Raw genomic sequence first — 17,115 nt, 5'->3', positions numbered from 1 at the left:
ATTTTTTGCTCAAATTGTTCTAGCTCGGCCATTGGAGTTCTTTCAGGTGGCCCCTGTGTCCTTTTGACATAGCCCCCACCCCACATCATTTTGGGTTTTTTCTTTTTTTTTTTTGGCACACCCTTTCTTTCTGGAACTGTAAGATGCTCCAGGTTCCTCTGGTATATTCCTTGCCCCAGCCCTTGATCCAGCCATTTGTCAAAGGTGGCCTAGAGCACAGCATTAGAAACCAAGACCTGGGCCTTGCTGGGTGAAAGCCCCTGTCATTTTAAAATCATTTCTCCTCCCCTCCCCCTCCTGCTTGACTGTATCTGCTATTAGACCGCAGGACATTCACATTATTTCAAACTTGGTTCTAAGAAGGAAATTACAGTTTAATTTCTTAGGTATCTGATGATTTTAACAGTTCTTATTCTACTTTATATTTTAAAACTATGATTTTAATTTCCTTGTTTTTGCTTTCCGGGTATTAATTTTTTGTGTTTTGTTTTTCTTCTTAAAGCCACTGAATGTTAAGGTAGTAAGATTCCTAAGGAAAAGAAGGGTGTGTTACTTCTCTCCAGGTTTAGCTAGGTGCAGTCTGGTAATTCAACTAGAAATAGCAGGGTGTATGTACCTAAGTCCAGGAGGAGCTTAATATATACTGTCCTTATTCAACCCTGGCTGAAAAAGGACTCTGTGATGACCACAGACATGCAAGGGATGGTTGTAAAAAAATGAAGAGGTTGCAACAAAGGAAGAAGAGAATGACACACAAATAACACTACCAAACCAAATAACCACCTCGTATTTTATGATGTATATGACAGAAAACTGGCTTTGAATACCAGGAATGGCTCTTTCATAGACGCAGAGTCAAGCATGTATTCTGTCCAACGTCAGGACTTTCAACGGTTTTAAAAGCCACGAGGACATCCTATAATAGCTGAGGCTTACCAAATTCTCATGCTACTAGTACTGAGAAAGTCTCCAAAATGACACAAAGAAGAAAAATTAATAAATAAATGGATGCTCCCTGGCGATCTGAACAGGTGAGATTACCTATTTGAAATGCTCATCGAAAGGGCAACATCTTTGCAGCCAGCATATGCATACAAAGCACAACATATTAGATCCTGTGATTGCCCTTCCTTCCACTTTCTCTTCCACTTAGTGCCTTCCTTCCTCCCGAGGCAAACACTCTGAATAACACTACAGAGCCTCAAATGGATGATATATATAAAACCAGGGATGACTGAATCACAACACTTACGCTACTCCTAAAAACCAAGGCCCCCTCAGGGCTACAGCAAACCTACAGTCCAGAGCCAGGAGTCTCTACCGATCCTGGAAAACAGCTCTGACTGGGTCACTCAACACAGCTAAGCCCACAACCAGATTCAAAATGTTGGCACCCATTATCTAGATTCTAATGGATATTACTGAGCCAGTTCAGAGATGGGCTGGTTGCAAGCTGGGCGTTTTAATGACTTGCACTCCAATCAGAAGTTGATAAAGGTGGGTCGCCTCCAAACACTGCTTCATCTTTTCTCATAGACACAGGTTGGATTCAGAGGATATGGTCTTTAGCCAGCACAGAGATGGAAAACAACACACAAATCAATAGAAAAAAATAACTTCTTTTTATTTACAAAAAAAAAAATCCAAATATTGGATGCTGTAAACAAAATTCACAATCTGTTCCCTCTAGCGCTGATTCAAATAAGTCAGTTTTTAAGAGTCCATTCTCCAGCAACTCCTTTTCTGCCTGTGACACAGACTAAAGTGAAAGTATTCCAAAAGAGTGACCCCAGGTGTGGCGTGCTGCCATCAGGGCCTCTTGGAGCAGGCGATGGTTGTAGAGAGGTCGGAGAGAGAGACAGCCAGCGGGCAGAGCATCCTCCATTCTGCAAGGATTTGCAGCCAGTCTCGCCAAGTTACTTGACATCTTCCAACTTTGTACTGTGACCATGGACTTTGTTAGCAAGCCATTATTACGACAAAGTATTACACAGAGATTCTTTCTTAGCGCTGAAAAGGCTATACTATAAGAGATCATAAAGAAATACTATATTCCAACAGGTGGTATATATGAAATTACTTTTTTTTTTGGCTTTTTGGTTTCATCTAACACACGCTGTCTTCAAACAACAAAAAAGCCTACTTTCGAACTGCTGACAGCTTTTAACATAATACATTTCATTTACAAAATAGTTCACAATATTTATTTGACAAGCATTGCAATGAAAACAACTTGACGCACAATAAGGCAACCTACGATCAGCAAACAGAAAGGGGTGGCAAAAAAACGGTATGTTCACTTTTCTTGGCGTTTCCTCCTTGGCTTGGCTTACAGACATTCTTCCATCCTTGCAATTCTGGAGCCACGTTAAAACAATCCACCCAATATGAAAGTGAGCAAACACTTGATCCCGTTTCTGGAAGGGAAAAGTCCATCTTGATGTAGCACGTCTTGAGGCAACGAGATTTTACTGCAAATGAAGTCAACTTGTTAAAAGGGCACTGTCACAGGTGAAGTGTTCCCTGACATGCCAGGCTGAACAGGTGAGAAGAGACTCCAGAAGATAAAAAACTTCTTCCTGCTTTAAAGTAACAGCACACTCGACCAGATAAACACAAAGGTAAGCAAATCACAGGCACTAATCAGGAATTGAGAGCTGTCCTTTTCTCTGACCTATGACACACGGCTCTCTCTCACCAGACATTCAAATGTTTAGGCCACACATCCACAAAGAGAGACATATATTCCACTGTTTGTTCAACTACACGTGCCCAAGACTATAGTACATACAAAAGGGAAATAAATTATATAAATCTTAAATGCTGAAGGTTGTCTTGAGTACAGCCTGTTCTATCTGAATGCCAGGTGCTGGCATTTCCAACTATGCTACCAGCCCCAGAGTAAGCAAGAAAAGAACATAAATATCTGAGAAAACAAATGAAAAGCGTATTTTCCAAGAAGGCCCCTCCAAACAAAAATCTGTGTCATAAAATAACACCAGATTGTCGCTATGGCAGAGCCAGAGACCTCCAGATTCTTTCTGAAATAGTGGACGACTCATCGGTCAAGAGTTAGGATGAGAAGGAAGAAGGCAGATCACCAGCTACTCCTCCTCTGTTCCCGAGGGTTCCCTTAGTTTTCTTTTAGGAAACATCCGAACAGGTAAGGAGGCGGAGCTCTGGCTGCTGACAGTTAAGTATCAGGCTTAATCTGCAAATGGAATATTTCCTGGGAATTTACAATGAATTTTTCAAACCCAGGGCTGGAGTGAGGGAGTCTGAGCCAACGTGGGAGAAGAAAGAGTTCCCTACATAACAGTGAGTGGCAGTGCAGTAGCTGTTACAGCTCAGACAGAATTCACAGGGACGCTGCTACGACAAACCCATCAAGTTCTGGTTAAGGCTTCAAAGAAAGATGCACAAGAAAGGTAGTGCGGGTGGATTAAACCAGCATTGAGCATCTGAAGGATGCCCAGATAACAAATAAATTACATTGCCAACAGGATGATGCTAGTTTCTTCCCCAATCCCTCTTTAACTGATGACAAAAATCTGGTCAACTCTTCACAGGAACGATCAGAGTAAGCAGTCATCCACTAGACTTGGTAGGGGTTGTGTAGCTGTTTCACAATACAAAGGGAAGGTTGTCGGGTGTTAGATTTGTTTTTAACAAATACATTTTCAAAGACCAGTGTCCAAAGGAATTAAGGGCTGAGAGAAGGGATGGGTTTGGGATTAGCTGTCACTGAACTGAAACAGTAATGCCGGTTCATTTCACAAAGGTGTAACTGGTCTCTTGGGAAACAGAAAATAAAGTTGGATCTGATTGAATGCAAAGTGAGTGAATTTAAAGTACAGTACTAAATACTTAAATGCAGTGTGACAAACAGGTCAAAGATGTTTCATATTGGCATGAATTTATAAAATTTTATATATAATATATATTTCATATATAAATTTTAAGTAATCGTGCAAATACTCTTTAAAAAGGGTCATTTCACATTTACTAAATTCTAGTGGTCCTGGAATGCACAATGCATTCATTTAAAAATTCATTTAAATATTAATAAGTAGTGTTCAGATCACCAGAAATTCTTTTTAGCAGTCAGGGATTTAAACAGACTATCACTGATCCATGATCCACTGGATTATACACCAGGGAGGTATGCAAGTATTACTAAAAGTAAAAGGGTTCAAACTATCAAAATGGCAGTTTAGTGTAAAAAACGAGTGCTCTGCCCAACAAATATTCTCCCATTTGTGGAATTCTATGACTCACCAAAAAAAAAAAAAAAAAAAAGGAAAAAAAAACTCACTAAAAATGTATAATCTCTGCTCTTCCTATCAAATATATTACTTGTTTTCCTCCTTCATTCGCTTTAATTTTTTTAGATGTGGGTTTTAATTCATCACTGCAATATGCCCACGTCTCATGTCATCCTGTTGAAAACATAAAAGCACACAGTATTTAAACATTTCCTATATGCTACATTTTTCTAGACCATAATCAATGTACTGTGTGTATATACACATATCACAAATATGTATATATATACACATAATATACACACACATACACATGTACCTAGGATAATATCACACCAACAAGGTTAATTTTATACAAGTATTTGTCAAGAAAAAATAGGGCATCTCCTCCACCATTCACAAGCTTATGTGTTGTTTTATTTTCTTCTTGAGTCCCTGATAAAATAGTCATTAAACCATAAAATTTTTCCACTTCAAATTTTCAGAAGGCAACAGGCACTTTGATGTATATTGGTGTGTAACAAATATAGTAACTCTTTATATATTCTATTTCTTTTCTACTTGGGTATTTTTATCTGTTAAATCTTTGGTCCTTGAGCATACTTTCTTTGCTACAGCTGTTTTTGCTTGCATTTTCACATTTAAAAAATGCGAGCTATGCACGCAGCTGGAAATAATGGATTGTGTCATCATAAGTTCTGCTGTTTGTTATGAGAATTGCACCCTACTACTGCTCATTCGGAGCAAGCCATTTCTATTAGCGCAATGGGAGAGTTCCACAGAAAGCACTTGCTACAAGCCTCAGATAGTAATCCCAATGTTGGAGTCCCCCTTCCTCCTGTACAGTTGTTAACTATCTGAACTCCTGAATTGATAATTTCGTTGGAGTGAGACCCTTTTTTCCTCTGTATTTTCCCTTTTGTGAATTCCGTCTTATAAGAAACTCTCCACTTGTCTTTTTTTCCTATGGCAAAGCTATGGGAGCAGGTACTGCAAACCCATATTGTCATCAAGCTTTTTTTCTCTTGTTATTTTAGGAGAACCTGGTTGTTTTTAATGACAGGTCTCTTTTGTTTCAGGACAGAATCCAGTTGGGTAGGAGAATGAGGGAAGGTTGGCGGTGGTGGTGGGGCGGGTTATTTTGAGATCATGCTCCCATACCTAGGAAAAGATCCACAAGCTTTGCCAAGTTTAAAACCAGGAGCAGATCATCATTGCACAAAACATATCCCTAATCATGGCTGGGTCACTCAGCCTTTTTCTTTTTTCTTTTTTTTTTCCTATCTTGTCTGAAATGGCTTCCCCACAGGACACTTTTAAATGATTCCTAATTGCAAGGTAGCCAAGTAGAGTATGTCTGTTGCTGGCATGTGAACACTGGCTGGACCTGTGCAATGTAGTAATTGCTAAAGTTGGCATCTGCTACATACGGGGCTGGCTGGTAATAGCAAGTGACATTAGCCACGTTAGGGATGACATTTTGGTCAGCTAGCACCCGGATAGCCAGCATTGTGATCAGGTTTAAAGTCTGTCTTCTTTCATGTCCCATCAGGCACACGGTACTCTCATTCACCACTCCATGAAGGGTCATGAGATAGTCATACTTGCGGTCTTCCAAGCCCACGAAGTGGTTCTGCAAATAGGACTCCAGTTTTCTCTGCTGCTCTCCAATGTCTGAGAAATCGATGAAAAACCTAGAACACATATACCTCTGAAGGGTCTTGATCTCATCAGAGGCGGGCCTAAAGCCCCTCACTAAGAGGTTGCAGTACTTAAGCAGGCCTCCCCCTCTGATTTCCTCTGGGTTCCGGGTGGCAATGATCTTGTTACAAAGGTGATCAAAGGCTTCATGGAAATCGCCATAGACGCTCTCCCCGATTATTGTGGGGTGAAACGTTTCAGTCATTGGGTTCTCTGAACATTCGTAAAAGAGGAGAAGAGAGTCTAATTTGATTTGAAAAGAATCTACACTAAATTCAAACTGCCTCCGGAGGGAATCCACAAATTTCAGTTCCACATTTTTGCCACTGTTGTTTGACAGGGATATAAGACTCCATCGGTCAGAGTCATTGCACACTTTAACCATTTTCTGCACATAAGCCTCCTACAATTTAAAAGACAAAACAAGAAGATGAGCAAACCTAGAAAAAATAATCAATAAATAAGTACATCCTCGTCACAGCTGAGAATTATTTTGCTCCTTCCCTTTTGTTTTGTCAGGTTTCAGCAAAACACTACCTGCAGGCTTAAACATTAAACATAAACAGTCTTCTCAAAACAACAACAACAAAAAGAAATACATTTAACGAGTGGTTTTGCCGTCTGGGAAAGAGAGTAGAAATAATGGTGTGAGGCTTTTGGCAGACATAGCGCAGTACTAGGAGGTTCTGTTGTCATGCCTGACTTTCAAAATGTTATTTTTTGAGAATGATCTTATAGGTACAATATTCACACAATATCACCACAATATTCAAAAGACAGAAGGGCCTACAGGGAAAAGCTAGTCTGCCTCTCACCCTAGTCCCTAGTCACCTAGTTCCCCTCCTGCTAAGGGAACCGATAGGATTTGTATCTTGACGGTCCCGCCAGGGCTCCTGCAGTTAAAATCAAATATGAACGAAATTAAGACATTCTGGGAGGCTGGTTCCTCGGATAATTTTACCTAATTGTATAAAACGAGCTTTGGACCAAAGTGGGGAGGAGGGGACCCATTATATCCTGAACACATGAACCAACCTGGAAAAGCACCATATATATGCTTAACACACGGCGTCACGTGAAGGCAGCTAGGAAATCTATTCACATTCTCCAATACAATAATAAGAACATTGACTAGCCTCTGCTGCAGGCTGTTCTTTTCCCAGAGACTAAATCATCAAATGACTCAAAAAAAAAGAAAGGTTCACATCATTTCACTCTTCCACTTATCAGAATCTCCTCTGGACACGACTCAATAAAGGAAAGCCAAGAGTTAAAAAATGAGAAGGAAGAGAAGGCAGGGCAGAGGAGGAAGCAGAAGACTTGGAAGCTGAAGCAGCTTAAACACTCAACACAGTCCACGCACCTTGGTTTCCTCAGGAAAAAACTCAAAAGCAAAATCAGCCAGGGCGCCCACCTGGGTCCGGGCCGCGGACGTGCGCCCCTCTGCCCGCCGCGCCGCCCCCGCGCCCGGCCCGCCGCCGCCCCCGGCCCCTCTCGGGAGCTTTACCTTGAGTGTGAGTGGGGTGATCTTCTCTTTGTTCACCCCTTCGGGTAAGAAGTCCAACAGGCAGTCCAGCACGACGTCCTTCACAGTCTGAAACTCCTCTTCCCCGCGCAGGTCGGCGCAGAAGATGAGGTCCAGATCCTTGTAGCCCAGGCCGCTGTCCTGGTGCAGGACGTGGCTGGCGGCCGAGCCGTTGAGGCGCACGTCGCGGACGCCGATGCGCTTCTCGGCCAGGCGCCGCCGCACCACCTTCACGATCAGGCTGGGCTGCAGCTCGAGCGTGGGGAAGTTGCCGCGCCCGTGGATCGGGATGGTCTCGCTCAGGATGCCGTCCAGCCGCTGCACTTGCTCCCAGTTCAGCACGTTGCAGTGCGCCGTGGGGCTTTCGCAATAGTCCAAGCAGTGCCCGCCGCCGCCGCCGCCGCCGCCGCCGAAGTCGCCGCCGCTAAAGTCTCCGGCCAGGGGGATGTAAGGGCCGCCGGCCAGCTCGTCCTCAGCCATGGCAAAGTACCCTTCGCCTTCCGCCATGAAGTGCCCGCCGAACGCCACTGGGCCCTGGTCGGTCCTAAAAGAGAACAGAGGGAAGGAGCGCGCTGAGACGCGCGGCGGACTGGCGGACAGGGGCCCGAGGAGTAAGGAGCGCGACCCCTCCCCGCTTCGCCCCCCGCCTCAGGGGCTCCCCGGAGACTCTCCCTCCCCAGGCCCCCGCGGCCTCCGGCCCGCGCGCGCCGCGCCCCACAGAGCAGCCCCGCACCAAAAGTATCTCTGATGCATCTGGAAAGCGCAAGCGAGAGTCCCGTCTGTGTCACCTGGAGGCGGCCGCCCCTTCTAGGAGCGCGGCGAGCGAGGAACTGCGAGGCGGCAACACTTCAGGAGCCGCGAGTGCGCTCCCGGCAGCGGCGAGCGACTTAGTCCTTCCCAGACCCCCGCAGCCCGCGCCGGCCACTCCCGCCCCTCACCCCGCCCGCGCCGCCTCAGCCGCGGTGGTCCCGGAGGTGGCGGCTCCTGCTGCCGCCGCCGCCGCCGCACACACTCCTGTCTCTGGAGCTTTAGCAGTTGTGCGGGAGAAATGTCCTCAGTACTTTTTTTATACCGGGGCCTCTCTGCGCTTCCGGGGCCCGGCGCCGCACGCTCGCCACACCCTCCTCATCTGCATAGGGCGCCGCCCCCACCCGCCCCGCGGCCGGAGCCCTTGCGGAGCCTAGCGCTGCAGCAGCGGGCCCGGTCCCCGGGGCGGGAAGCCGGCGGCGATTCCCGTGTGCACTGATGTGCGTAGACATATATTTGATGTATGGACCCCCCACACACCCCGCCCCTCTTATTCTTCCCTCCAACGACGAAACACTTCCGATGCCTCAAGTGTTCTAAATGGCCCTCACAACTGGTTCCCGGCTAAAGTCGCGCAACTGCAGCAACTTCCAACATAAAATTCTCGCCGTTTATGGCGCGTCATTGTAGCTTAATGACGGGGCTCCAGAGGTTCTTTCGACCCCCCCCCCTTTTAAACTGTGTGGTGTAGGGCTAGGCCGTTTACTCCGTTAATAAACCGGGCCTCAGAGTGAACTAAAGCGTCCACTTCCCCGTGCCAATCAGGCGCCACGCGTAAGGGGCAGGGGAAGCTCCCCAGGTTTCGATTCTCGAAATCTCGGGCGGCGCGGGGAACTCCGGGCGAGCCCACGGAGCGCGGGGGCGGGGCCGAGCGTGAGTCCGTCTCCCGCGCACGGGCGGCTCGGGGCGGCCGGGGGCGCGGCGCGCGTCCCCGACCGGACGCCCCGGCGCGTTGGGCGGCCCGGCGGGCGCGCGGCCGGGGGCCGAGAGCGAGGCGGGCCAGGAGCGCGGCGCGGGGAATGCGCGGCCGCCAGGTCGCGCGAAGGGCCGCTGTGCAGGGCCGGACGCTCGGCGGTGCGGTGTCTCGCCGACAAGTGAGGAGGCGAAGTGTGGTCGTCGTCGGGCGCTAAGGTTTGCCTTTTTCAAGTGAATGCGAATGTCATTGTGACACGAGCTAGTTTTCCACGACCCGCGATAGTACGAGTTCAAAGGACACAAGCGTTCCTCCCCCAGCCCCTCAACTTCAGTCGCCTCGGCGGCGCGAAAGGAGTGTAGCATTATGTTCGCGCGCAGTCGCGCTCGCACCCACGTCTTTGCCAGAAAGCGCGCCCTTTCTTCGGGCCGTCAGTTCCGGCCGCTAGTTGCCTTTCCCAAACTGAGAGTCACTTTCCTTCGCGTAGAGGCTGGGGGCGGGGGGGAGGGGGTGTTGGGGGGGGTAGGGAGGGAAAGGGGAGAGAGGGACGCGCCTGGGAAGCTGAATACTCCCTCCCGTGGCCCCGCGCGACCCCAGCTGCCCGGTCTGTGAGGGAGAACGGCCCGCCCCCTCCAAACTGGGGGAGCCCCGGCCTCGTCACCAAAGCAGCGCGCCAGGCGCGCCGGAGAGGGGGCCGGTCACCCGCGGAGCACCCAGCTGCGTGGCAACGCCGCCCCCTGCCGGTGCCCTGCGGAGCTGCGTTCCCAAAGCGGAGGAACCGGCTGGACCTCAGACGGAGGCCCTGATCCCTCAGCGCCGGCCTCCACGGTGGGGTGGTCGGGGAAGGGACCCTAGGACGACCAACCACACAATTCTCACAGGCCCGTCGCTTCCCCAGAAGCACATTCATGTGTCCAGCCACCCATGCATAAATGCATCCATTCTGCTCCTGCATTCAGAAGAAGCACATATAGGCATGTGGCTTGACCACCTGTTATGTGCCAGGCACCAAGTTGAGTGCTGAGGATTTCAGAATTACTGCGTTTCGAGCAGTCTAGTGGGCATGACAGGCAAGTAGAGAATTATGGTTCAACTGTACATGTGTTATGGGGGAGGAACGATGTGACACAGAGCAGCGGTGGGCTCAGGGGAACTAGGGGAGAAGAGTGGAGGACAGATGTCCTTTGGATCGGATCATGAAAAGTGGCTTTTTCTTGGTAGTTGAGGAAGAAGGAGAAAAGCACTGTCAGCAAAGGGAAGAGTGTAAAGGAATTAGAGTTTGAGCAAGGCTGTATAGACCACCACGGTAAGAAAGGAGATTGGGGTATTTCCAGGAACTTACTGAGCACCTCTGGGCTATACTCTGCTTAGGTCTTTACAGCTAGCACCTCATTTAATCTTCAGTTGAGAAGATATTCTTCTCAGTTGAGAAGGGATTTGGAAACAGAGGAACTGGGAGGTAAAGAGATTTGCCCCTTTCATGGCTAATAAGTGGTGAAGTCAGGCCTTGAACCCAACCCATTTCTCTGGGAGTGCTGTTTAGCCATCGTTTTTTAGGAATGGGATACCTGTAGCTTACCAGTACCTCCCATTGGAAGGTAGTACAGCAGCAAGTACAGCAGCAAAAACGATTTGAAAGAAAAAGAAAAGGCCTGTTAAAAGTGCTTCTCTCAAAGGCTAATATGAATTCTGCCCCTGAAAACAAGGGCAAAGGAATAGATCATGTATTAGGTACACTGCACTAAAAAGAAATCAAGGGGTTAGCCCCACTGCCATTATTTTGTACTTAAACCCTTTTTCAAAAAATAAAGTGGAAAAAAAAAAATCAGAAGAGTCTCAGAGCCTCTGAGCACCGGGGCTTCACTTATGCCCAGGATTTTGTTCTGTAGGGCTAAAGGAATCTGCATTTCAGCACGTCGCCCGTGTGATGCTAACACGGGCCCAGCCACACTCTACACCGAGCTAACAAGGGCCACTGCAGCCTGGTTCTCTAGGTGGGCACCCTCTCCCCAGCAGAGGCTGCTCTTTTCTGCCCAGCTGCTCTCATGGCCTCCCCCAAGAGTGGAGGGCATGGCTGAGAGGCAGAACTGGAGCCTGAGGCCAGATACAGAGAGACTGCGATGCATCAGACCCTGTGCAAGGGGAAAAGATGAGAGTCCCAGCAGCAGTGGGGCAAGACCCCTTCTCTCAAGCTGCCAGGGCTTTGTGGCTGACACTTCCCTGACCCCTTAACAAAGCATTCCCCATCCCCATTCGGGTTCTCCCTTCATAGCAACCTTCCAAATCTCCGTAATCCAGACCCACCGCCTCCTGCCCTGGGACATCTGGGATCTCTTACTGTTGGCAGCACTGGATGGTGCTTTGACTGGATTCATATGGGCCTGATTCATAGTGGCCACTGGATACATATTGTTGCATGAAAGCATCTGTTGTTCTTTGTCTCTCTTCTCCCCGTCTTCCAACTGAGATATTTACATTCTGGAGAGAAAAAAAATGTTCATCCTTACATGAAATTGCAAATTTTGCAATTGCAAGCATTTTTTTTCCCTAGAAACCAAAGTAATTATCAAATGAGAAAGTCTGTACTCTCCAAACACATTCACAAGCAAGGTCATCGCTCAACACAGTTATCCTTGGATTAAATTTAGCTGCAGAGTTGTCATATATGTGTGTGTGTGTCTATTAGGCTTTAGCTTCTGAACCTTTTTGGTAAATAATTTACTTTTCCTCATCTAAAAGGGGAAAAAAAGATCTATGGCAATATAATGCTGTAAGTCTGTATCTGTAATCCTTAAAAGAAAGCTTTACATACATTTCTGAGGAAAACAAAAACAAAAAAAAACACGATTAGTTGACCTTGCTTTAAAAGTTACAGTGACAATCAATCTGGACTTAGCACAATAAGGAGAAATTCAGTTTTGGCCTGAATAATACCATTATTGAGTTCGTTATAATGTGCCAGACAGTATGCTCAGTATTTTATATACACCATTTCTTTTAAACTTTCTCCAAATATCAGAGGTTTGCATATCACATCCCCATTTTCCAGATAGGGAAGATGAGGCAGAGGAAGGTTAAGGAACTTACAGAAGTGGCAGAGCCTTGGTTCAGAGCCATGTGTGTGTCTGCTCTCCATCTCTTTCCCTGCCTTCTGCCTGTCTTCTCATTTTCCTTTTAGACTTAAAACTGAACTGGAAATGCACTCTGCTCCTTCCTTCTTTCCAAGTTCTGTACGTTCAGATTGGACACATCACTGAAGCCCAAGGTGTTTTATCCCGAAACAGCTCTTGGGGCCAGAATGCACCTGCCTGGGCTGATGGGAGTTTCTTCCTCAGTCAGGAAGGCCTGCCACCCTGGCAGGGGGACCTAGCAAGCCAGCAGCCTTCCAGAGAGCCTACGAGAAAAACACACACACACACACACACACACACACACACACACACACTGTAACGGGGTGGGAGGTTCAGAGTCTGCACCAAGTTCACTTAGCAGTTGTGCTGCCCTTCCCATTTTGCTTTGTCTGCTTCCTGCCTTTTCAGGAATGGTTTCAGAAAATAAGCAGCAAACAAGTATGCAGTGATTCCCTCAAGCTCTACGCAGAAGGAGAGAGAGAAGAGCTCAGAACACTGCTGTTAGGAACACTTCTTTTCTCTCCCCGGATTCTTGTCTCGTTCTTGATCTTTTCACACCAGCCCTGTCCACTCTTTCCATTGATTATCCACCTTCCCCTGCTTCTGCTCTTTGATCCTTTCCACCAAAAGTGACAGGACCCTGCAGAAACTCCTTGCCCCTCTCCCTCCCCAGGGTCAGAGCAGTGGCAATGTGGGGAATTTGGGCTACTCCCCACCTCCTTGCCATTCACCGCCTTCCTAGGGCGAAGCCCAGTGGTTCCTGAGGCAACTGAGGGACAGACAGGTGTCCTTCTCCGGGCATGCCCGTGCAGAAGTCCACATTGCAGGGCAAACCAGAGAGCTCTCTGCCGTCCTGTTAGGGTTAGTAGAACAGCAGTCAGTTAAAGGGCCTCGTGTAAAAATTAAAACTCACTTGGGAAACTACATTACCTCTTTTCCCAGGGAATGCTGCTTACAAAATGACTCTCCCCATGTTTTTTTCAGGGAAATAAATGTTTATTCAGGGCCTATCAAAGTCCAGAAACATGCTAAGTCATACAGCTTCTAGTCTTGGGAATAGCAGTCCATCATTTTATTACTTGTATGGTTATTAGCAATCAACAGTTTAGTTCTATATTTTAAACTATTCAAACCTTTTCATTCTGTACTATCTCATTTTATCTTCAAAATTATTCTGACCAATGTGCAGTCCTAATTTTAGAGATGAAGAAAGTCTAGGTAGTTTTTCGTAAGTTTACATAGCTAGTTCTGGAAAAGTTAAAGCAAGACTCAGTTGCTCTCAGTCACGGGCCAGCACCCCTTTCTTGGGATCACACTGTTTCATCTTCTATCTGAGTGTATTTAAATAATCGATAACAAATCGTTCAGTTTGAAGAGATCCTCTAGCCACACAGAGGGTCATTTGTATGGACTGCATTCTCACCTGTGAACATCTTATAAAAGCATCTGTACTCTACAGTTGAGCATCTTCTAAGTGTCATTTCCTAAGTTTATTTTTAAGAGTATTTATTTGAAGTATATGACCACATAAAAATAGTTCTTTGCACAGTCAGAGATCAGTGAGCTTAGGAAATTCAATATGCAAGCAACACAGTCCTGTGTCATCACTCTTAAAATCAAACTCAATACAGATCATCCTTTAATAAAGGTTTTCATCAGAAAGACGAGCCAGTATTTTCTTGTGCTACTATCAGTGCCGATTATGCCGGAAGTTCTTCCTGTTTTGACATCTTGGTGAAACGCTTGCCGTTTAAATCAATGTTGCAAGTCCCTTGGACCAGACTGTTTTCTTTCCTCCAAACAAAAGAGGCATTCAAAAGTCACATTCATTTGGCAAAATGTAAACTAGAAATATACATGTATTTTCAAAACCTACCAAATATGAATAAGTAAACTGTTTTTCCCCAAAGTCATATTTATATTATGAGTTTTTCCTTCTGCAGTTTGTATTAGAAGAATGTTTAACTTCTCTGAAGAAAATGGCGATGTTTACTTGTGGTGCTTGTAAAGCTTTGAGAAGGGCACAAAGGGGGAATATAATGAATTATTCCTCTTTTCTAAAAGGAATTTGGCCAAACTATGTATGTACCTTATGAAAAGGGGGGAAAAAAAGACCATCTTCTATGGGTATATCCAGCTCATTCATATACATTTTTAGCCAATTCTTACCTTGTACCTATGTTGATATATTTATTGGCCACGGATAGTTGATTTATATGAACTTTCAACATTTCAGAGATAATTAAACATGGTATATATCCATTTTACTAGCACCATTTTGATATGCCAGATCCAGAAATTGCATAACTACCATATGAATTTATAGCAGCTACAAAAAATATACTTGCTCACATGCTTAGACCATACACTGATTCAATAATGCATATACTTCCTTGTTTGAAAGGATTATTTTTTAACATTTCTACCATCACTTTCTTTGTTAAAGTCTTTTCCTCTTCTTTCCCTTAACCTCAAAATTAGCTGCTGCAAAGAAAGAAATCACAAATTAAATAGTACAATTAATGTTATCCTGATGTTTGGGAGAAATTGCTCCAGAATATTGTAAGCAACCAAAAAGCACATTGTCTTAGAAAGTCTGAGAAGCTGAACACAACAAATAATCTTTAAAAGAAAGTTTTTTTTCCCAAAGCTACTAGGGTGATGAACACATTTAAAAGACAGGGTTTTTTTTTTTAACTGTTCAAGTTGGACTCTGGGAAGATAAATTTGACCACCTTGAAAATTCTGGGCTCCTTAAGTAAAATATGAATGGGAAAACCAACTGCAGACTCTCTAAGCACTAAGACACCTGGATTTATTCTAGCAATACGGGATAAAAGAGATTCAAGTTTAACCTTCTAATAAAAGAAGGGCTTCAGGATGCTAGTGGATTAGGCATTACTTGAGAAGGTGTAGGGGGAAAGCAAGAGCTATCAAAGTTGTTAATATTTGAACCATGGAAGCTTCTGACTGGAGATCGATTTCTAAGAAGCCACAACTCTAGCCGGGGTCCTAGAGGTTAAAAGGGAGTTTGCACTAACACATAATTGAGTAGCCACAGTTTAGATAACTCTAAAGGGCCATAGAACTGCCCTCCAGGTTTTGATATTTGTAATTACTCAATGAGGTCATTGTTTAGCATAAAAGAAGTGACATTCTTGATTTTTTCTTATCAGAAAGCCATTTTACAATATTAAAAAAGAAAACAAATGGCACATGAGATTCTTTGCTCCACAACCTCTCCCTGGTTTCCATTAAAATTCTGAAGATATTTGGTTTTCCCTCCACTGGCATTAATCTGGTAGCCATACTGTCCCCATCTACTCAACGTGAGTTCTCTGTGAGCAGTAATTCAACGTACTTGCACTGACCAAGAATATATGACTTTACTGTGTGTTAAAAAGAAATGCTTCTTGTGAGCACTTGTGACTTGTCTAGTTTATTCTAATCTTCTACTCCTGACATGTCTTGGAACATTATCTCTGTCCTTCTTTGGGTTACAGGGCTTGTTGAGAAAGTCACCGGTCACAGGTGTGTACATGTGACACCGGCACCTTGAACTCTCTGGAGCACTGGAAACTCCTGCAGGTTAGTCCGTTTCTTTCTCAGAGTAACACATCTATATTTTTCATTCATTATTTAAAAAATAAAGTCAATAATCATAAAAATAAAACAGTAAGAATAGTCATATTTAACTTTAAATTTTACTATAACATTATAATTATGTCGTACATTGCAATGTTTTCTATTTTACATGTTATAATTCTCGACCAAGTGCAGAGATGACTTTTAAATATTTCTGACATGAAAGTAATTATCCTTTGCTTATTGGATAGATCATTATTTTGAGTCACACTTTCTTCATAAATCAAAGAAATTGAGTTATCATGACTAATTCCTAATCTGCTTTGCGTCTAAAGCTAGCAAACGTTTGGATTAAAACATTGAAAAACAAGGTAATTATTTAGTTGTTTTATCTACATGATATTAAACAGCCAGATGTCTGGTTAAACTTCTTATGCTTAATAGAGCAAAATGGAAATTTCAGTTGTCTTCTAAATTTAATTAAAGACCAATTTGATCAAAACATTTACTCTGGAACTTACGTTATTGATTTTGAATGCCCGTATTGATCAAATTAACCAGACGCTTTGCAAACTGTACTTCAAGCTGCACTAAAACCTGGGTAGCCTGAGCCTTTAGCTTCCCTTAAATCCCAATGCAGCGCACAACCCCTGAATAGGTGAGTTGCAGTTGTGTGTGTGTGTGTGTGTGTGTGTGTGTCTTGCGGGAGGGGGTTTGGTCACAGCCGTAGTGGGAAGTGAGCCTATGGGTGTACACATCTGCTTATATCTCCCCTAATTTTTTCTCTAGGTGTTTGTTCTTTCCCACATCCTTTCTCATTCCCTATTCATTCATACAGATAAATGACTGTTGAATCAATCTAGTGCTATCAGCTGCTGTTAACCTTTTGTAAATCCTTAAGGTCTGATCACTATGGTTACCTAAAAATCACCTGGCAAATAATCTAGATTAAATAGCCTAAATATGTCCTGTGTGTCTCTAGTAAAAATTCTCTATTTAGGAAGATAATGTTTTCAGTTGGAATATGGTCAACTTTAAAGTTTTAATAAATATCCTCAATGCCATCATGAAACAGTTTCCAAACTTATGATCATTTGATGACTCATTTTTCTGAAGCCCCAATTACATATGATTAATGGATTTTATTGCAGATTTAACTTTTCTCTCTTGTTTATTCTTCAGTGTTTC

General features: G+C 44.7%; 1 protein-coding gene and 1 long non-coding RNA gene across 4 annotated transcripts in view; one reads left to right on the top strand and one right to left on the bottom strand.

Moving 5' to 3' along the window:
* Nucleotides 1-1,599: 1,599 nt before the first annotated feature.
* On the bottom strand, nucleotides 1,600-8,700 carry TENT5A (terminal nucleotidyltransferase 5A). 3 transcript variants are annotated; one of them, XM_027091752.1, is made up of 3 exons: nucleotides 8,280-8,700; nucleotides 7,474-8,035; nucleotides 1,600-6,369 (listed from the first exon to the last, which is right to left on the bottom strand). In XM_027091752.1, the coding sequence occupies exons 2-3, from the start codon at nucleotides 7,996-7,998 to the stop codon at nucleotides 5,593-5,595; spliced, it is 1,302 nt and encodes a 433-aa protein (XP_026947553.1). In that variant the 5' UTR covers nucleotides 7,999-8,035; nucleotides 8,280-8,700; the 3' UTR covers nucleotides 1,600-5,592. The 3 variants fall into 3 exon arrangements, with proteins under 3 accessions (XP_026947553.1, XP_026947561.1, XP_026947542.1); XM_027091760.1 differs by having other exon boundaries at nucleotides 8,430-8,698; XM_027091741.1 differs by having other exon boundaries at nucleotides 8,225-8,697.
* Nucleotides 8,701-15,843: 7,143 nt separating this feature from the next.
* Nucleotides 15,844-17,115, top strand: part of LOC113612153 (uncharacterized) — a 101,692-nt gene continuing 100,420 nt past the window's right edge. Inside the window, exon 1 of the long non-coding RNA XR_003429741.1 lies at nucleotides 15,844-15,930. This is a non-coding gene — a long non-coding RNA (uncharacterized LOC113612153). The remainder of the gene's footprint in view (nucleotides 15,931-17,115) is intronic.

The sequence above is a fragment of the Aethalodelphis obliquidens genome, unplaced genomic scaffold (assembly GCF_003676395.1).
Source record: "Aethalodelphis obliquidens isolate GAN/ISIS:26980383/991018 unplaced genomic scaffold, ASM367639v1 scaffold3, whole genome shotgun sequence".
Taxonomy (NCBI): domain Eukaryota; kingdom Metazoa; phylum Chordata; class Mammalia; order Artiodactyla; family Delphinidae; genus Aethalodelphis; species Aethalodelphis obliquidens.
Note: the sequence above shows the minus strand (reverse complement) of the source record. Positions and strands in the feature narration are given on the sequence as shown.

Excerpts from the sequence above, each read along its gene's own strand:
- TENT5A (XM_027091741.1), bottom strand. The coding sequence starts at position 8,244 with ATGCATCAGAGATACTTTTG. Across the intron at positions 8,036-8,224 it reads ATGCATCAGAGATACTTTTG|GACCGACCAGGGCCCAGTGG; the intron begins GTGCGGGGCTGC and ends GTTCTCTTTTAG. Across the intron at positions 6,370-7,473 it reads TCACCCCACTCACACTCAAG|GAGGCTTATGTGCAGAAAAT; the intron begins GTAAAGCTCCCG and ends TTTAAATTGTAG.